Source organism: Bidens hawaiensis, unplaced genomic scaffold (assembly GCF_021521415.1).
Source record: "Bidens hawaiensis isolate Kalapana, Puna unplaced genomic scaffold, B.hawaiensis_p1.1 tig00007885_1, whole genome shotgun sequence".
Classification (NCBI taxonomy): domain Eukaryota; kingdom Viridiplantae; phylum Streptophyta; class Magnoliopsida; order Asterales; family Asteraceae; genus Bidens; species Bidens hawaiensis.
In genome coordinates, this window is record NW_027491548.1 from 398,487 (window position 1) to 402,392 (window position 3,906).

General features: G+C 37.3%; 1 protein-coding gene across 1 annotated transcript; it reads left to right on the forward strand.

Moving 5' to 3' along the window:
• The first annotated feature begins 654 nt into the window (after positions 1-654).
• LOC143636346 (fasciclin-like arabinogalactan protein 21) lies at positions 655-1,900 on the forward strand. Its single transcript, XM_077103965.1, has one exon. The coding sequence runs from the start codon at positions 707-709 to the stop codon at positions 1,784-1,786; it is 1,080 nt and encodes a 359-aa protein (XP_076960080.1). The 5' UTR covers positions 655-706; the 3' UTR covers positions 1,787-1,900.
• The last annotated feature ends 2,006 nt before the right edge of the window (positions 1,901-3,906 follow it).

Below are 3,906 nucleotides of genomic sequence, written 5' to 3' on the forward strand. Positions count from 1 at the left end.
AAATATATCAGATTTAGTATTTATTTGTATGACCTGTGAGTTGTGAAATAACCCTTCACAACACATGCACACCTCTAGTTTGAGTTAATAAAGTGGTATACTTTTAAGTTAAGATGGGTACATAATGATACTGTCACGTAACTCATAGCACATACATAAGTTACCTAGAATATGCCCAAAATGTCCATGTTTCCAAGGCACTCCTCAAAATGTCCATAAAATTCTAGACTTCCATATTATGTCTATCTCAAATCCTTTCGGGCTGACTATTTTTAAGCCAATCAGACACCGCCATTTATCATTCCTTTGACGACTTTAAATCCTTCTGACTGGTTTTCTGGTTTTTTGACGTATATCTAGGCGGCCGCCAACATCTTTTAAAAACGTCGGCTACCCGATTTTTTAAAAAACTGAATGAGACTACTGAATTTTTTAAGTATCAACTACCGGATTCGGTAAACATGAACATTTCGGACATTTCTCTAATTTACCACTAACACAAACTCCACTACTACACAAATACAGCACATCTCAATTCCAGATTTTCTTTTCTATTTAACTTACAAACTACATTTCCTATAATTAAACCAAAATATGCCATTAACAGAAACTCAAGGGGCTTATTTAAAACACAACAAATTTATCACCCAACTAATTCTCACACTCAACAAAAACCGTTAAAACAGTTTTCCTCCGATACGATAATATGACTACCGGAAAAACCCAACTGTTCATCATCGCCACCATCCTCCTCGCCGCCACCACCACCATCTTCCTCCCCATAATAATCAACACCGTCTCCCACCCACCACACCACCACCGTAATCCACCCACTAACAACAGCAACAACAACAACCCACCACTCGACTTCCCATCCAACGCCTCCCAGGTCCTCCAATCGAACGGCTTCAATTTCATCGCCAACCTCATCCACGTCTCGCCGGACCTCTTCCTCTCAACCCCCGAATCCACCATCTTCGCCATCCCGGACTCCGCCATGTCCAACCTCTCAATCCCACCATACTTAACCATCGAACTGGTAACATACCATATATCACCCACCAAACTCACCTTCCAAGACTTGTTCAGCAAACCCCTGCACACGTGCTTCAACACCATGTTCCAACAACACAAGATCTCCATAACCAAACAAGATGCTCAAAACCAACTTCTTGAAATCAACAATGTGTTGATTACAAACCCTAACATGTTCATCCATGAATCTTTAACCATCCACGGCGTTAACGGTCCCTTCGCCTCCTTTAATTTCCACCCCCAAGAGCTTGATCTTCCCATATGCAATACTCATGATCAAACTCAATATCCTAACAACACCATAGTCAATAAACTTGATTACACAAAGGCTGAATGGAAAATGGTGGTTAAGTTCTTGATATCATCCGGATACGCGCCTTTCGCGTTTTGGTTAAACAATTTGCTTGATGAGATTATTCAAGATCATCCGGATTTGCGAACAATGACGGTATTTGTGCCTCCCGTGATCGAACAGATGAGTGGAACAATGATGGGTAAGTTTGTGAGGGCTCATATTGTGCCAAAGAAGCATTCTTTTAAACATTTGGTGACTTTGCAACAAGGTGAAACAATGGGGACTTTGTGTCCAGGTAAAGATATTGAGATTACTGGGACTGTTGTTAATCTTTCTGAGGAGTTGCTTTTGATCAATAGAGTGGAGATAACTTCGCCGGATTTGTTATCATCTAGGAGTTTTGTCGTTCATGGAATCGCAAGATCGTTTGCCATGGATGAGGCTTTTAAAGTGTAGCTTGTAAATCATTGATTAATATCTGTTTTTGATGTTTCTTTAATGGTAAAGTTAGTGTTTCTGTAGTTTCTTGATTGCCTACGTCTTTTTTTTTCTCTCTGTGTGAAATCATTCATAAAGTTTAATAAAATCTCTACTGATTCTTTTTAAATATGGCATTTTTAACCAACCTAGCTAGTGAAATCAAGTTATATATTAGTAGTCCATCCGATTATATCCGTTTTTTTATATATATTTATTAGAGAATATTCTAGAATATATTACTAGAGTTTTAGTATTATAGTGTTACCATAATTAGGAGTTTGTATTTGAATATGTTTCATTGTATTTATCTTATTGTACTCCTCTATATATAGTTGATCAATAATACATTACACCTTACGAGGTTTTTCATTATTTTACATGGTATCAGAGCCTTAAGGTTCTGCTTTGTTTCTTTCTCTTCTTCTTGTTCTCGTCCTACCCCGGGGACGTTTGTACATACATAAAATAATACTTTCTTGATGTCGCTCTATATCATATTTACGCGCCTGCGGGCCAAATTAACCAACGCTGTTGCAACCGTTTTTTTTATTCAATTACGAGTAGAACCCCTCTTTAATTGGAGCTGCCTGCACGTGCTCATCATGTTTGAGCCCCAGCACCTTCACAAACCCAATATGTGTAGTCTTATTTAATCTTTATTTTTTTTTCTTTTATTATGCTTTCTTTTTCCTTCTTTTACTATCCATCTTTTATTGTTTTAAAGTTATTTGTTTTATTTGTTTAACAAAAAGAAAGAAAGAACGAGACAGAAACATTTAGAGGTTTTGTTATAAACGATTGATTTTTTTTTATTTTGTTTAGTTTTAGTTCTTTTCTTTGAAAAAAAAGTTTTTTTTATTTTCTGTTTTATTCTTTGGAATATATATTTTTTTTTTCCGTCAAGTCGTTGCTTCGGCCGATTCAATCATAGTTCCTGCCGCCGCAGTCGAAGCTCTTGTCATCATGCCTAGCCGCCTGACTACGGTCAAGCCATCGCCGATCTTCTTAGTTCCTATAACCGATCGAGTTCCTGCTATACGTGACAGCCGGTCGTATATATTCACAAGCTTTGCGCTCCAGTCCGAGCGTCCGATTTCCTACCGCTCTGACTGCGGGGGAATATTAGAGAATATTCTAGAATATATTATTAGAGTTTTAGTATTATAGTGTTACCATAATTAGGAGTTTGTATTTGAATATGTTTCCTTGTATTTATCTCATTGTACTCCTCTATATATAGTTGATCAATAATACATTACACTTTACGGGGTTTTCATTATTTTACAATATTTAGACTAAAATTGTTGATAATTTGTAGTTAACTACAATAATATATGTCACAAATACATATTTTAAACACCTATCCCCAGATCAAAATGTTTCTTACCAACATGTTAAACAGAATCAATCAAACAGTTTACAGTAGGACAGAACAATATGAACTAATACATACTAGTGAAAGTGTTTATGGTATCCAAAGATCCTCCCCTATTATTGATCCAATAAACCCATTATATAGGGGAAGAAACATAACTTTATACCAACTCTAATTATGAAACTAAATCAAATACATATTTAACTAAATCTTGAATATATATTAATATGTGAGTATATATCCGCTAATATGCCCCCGTAGTTTGAACGTGTGTAGAGTGAACGTTTAAACTAGCCCGAAAATCTTGAAATAGTTGACGTGGCAATCCCTTGGTAAAAATATCTGCATATTGAGAGGAGGACGGAACATGTAAAACTCGAACATGACCAAGACGAACCTTCTCCTGAACGAAATGAATATCGATCTCTACATGCTTTGTACGTTGATGTTGAAAAGGATTTTGAGATAGGTAGACTGCGGATACATTGTCACAATAAACTATGGTGGCCCGACTAAGTGAAACACCAAGCTCCAACAGAAGGTTACGTAACCAAGTTGTTTCTGCTACCGTATTAGCCACCCCACGATACCCCGATTCCGCGCTAGAACGGGAAATGGTGGCTTGACGTTTCGAGGACCAAGATAACATATCGCCTAGAAAAACACAGTAGCCCGATGTGGAACGACGGGAGTCAGGACACCCTCCCCAATCGACATCAGA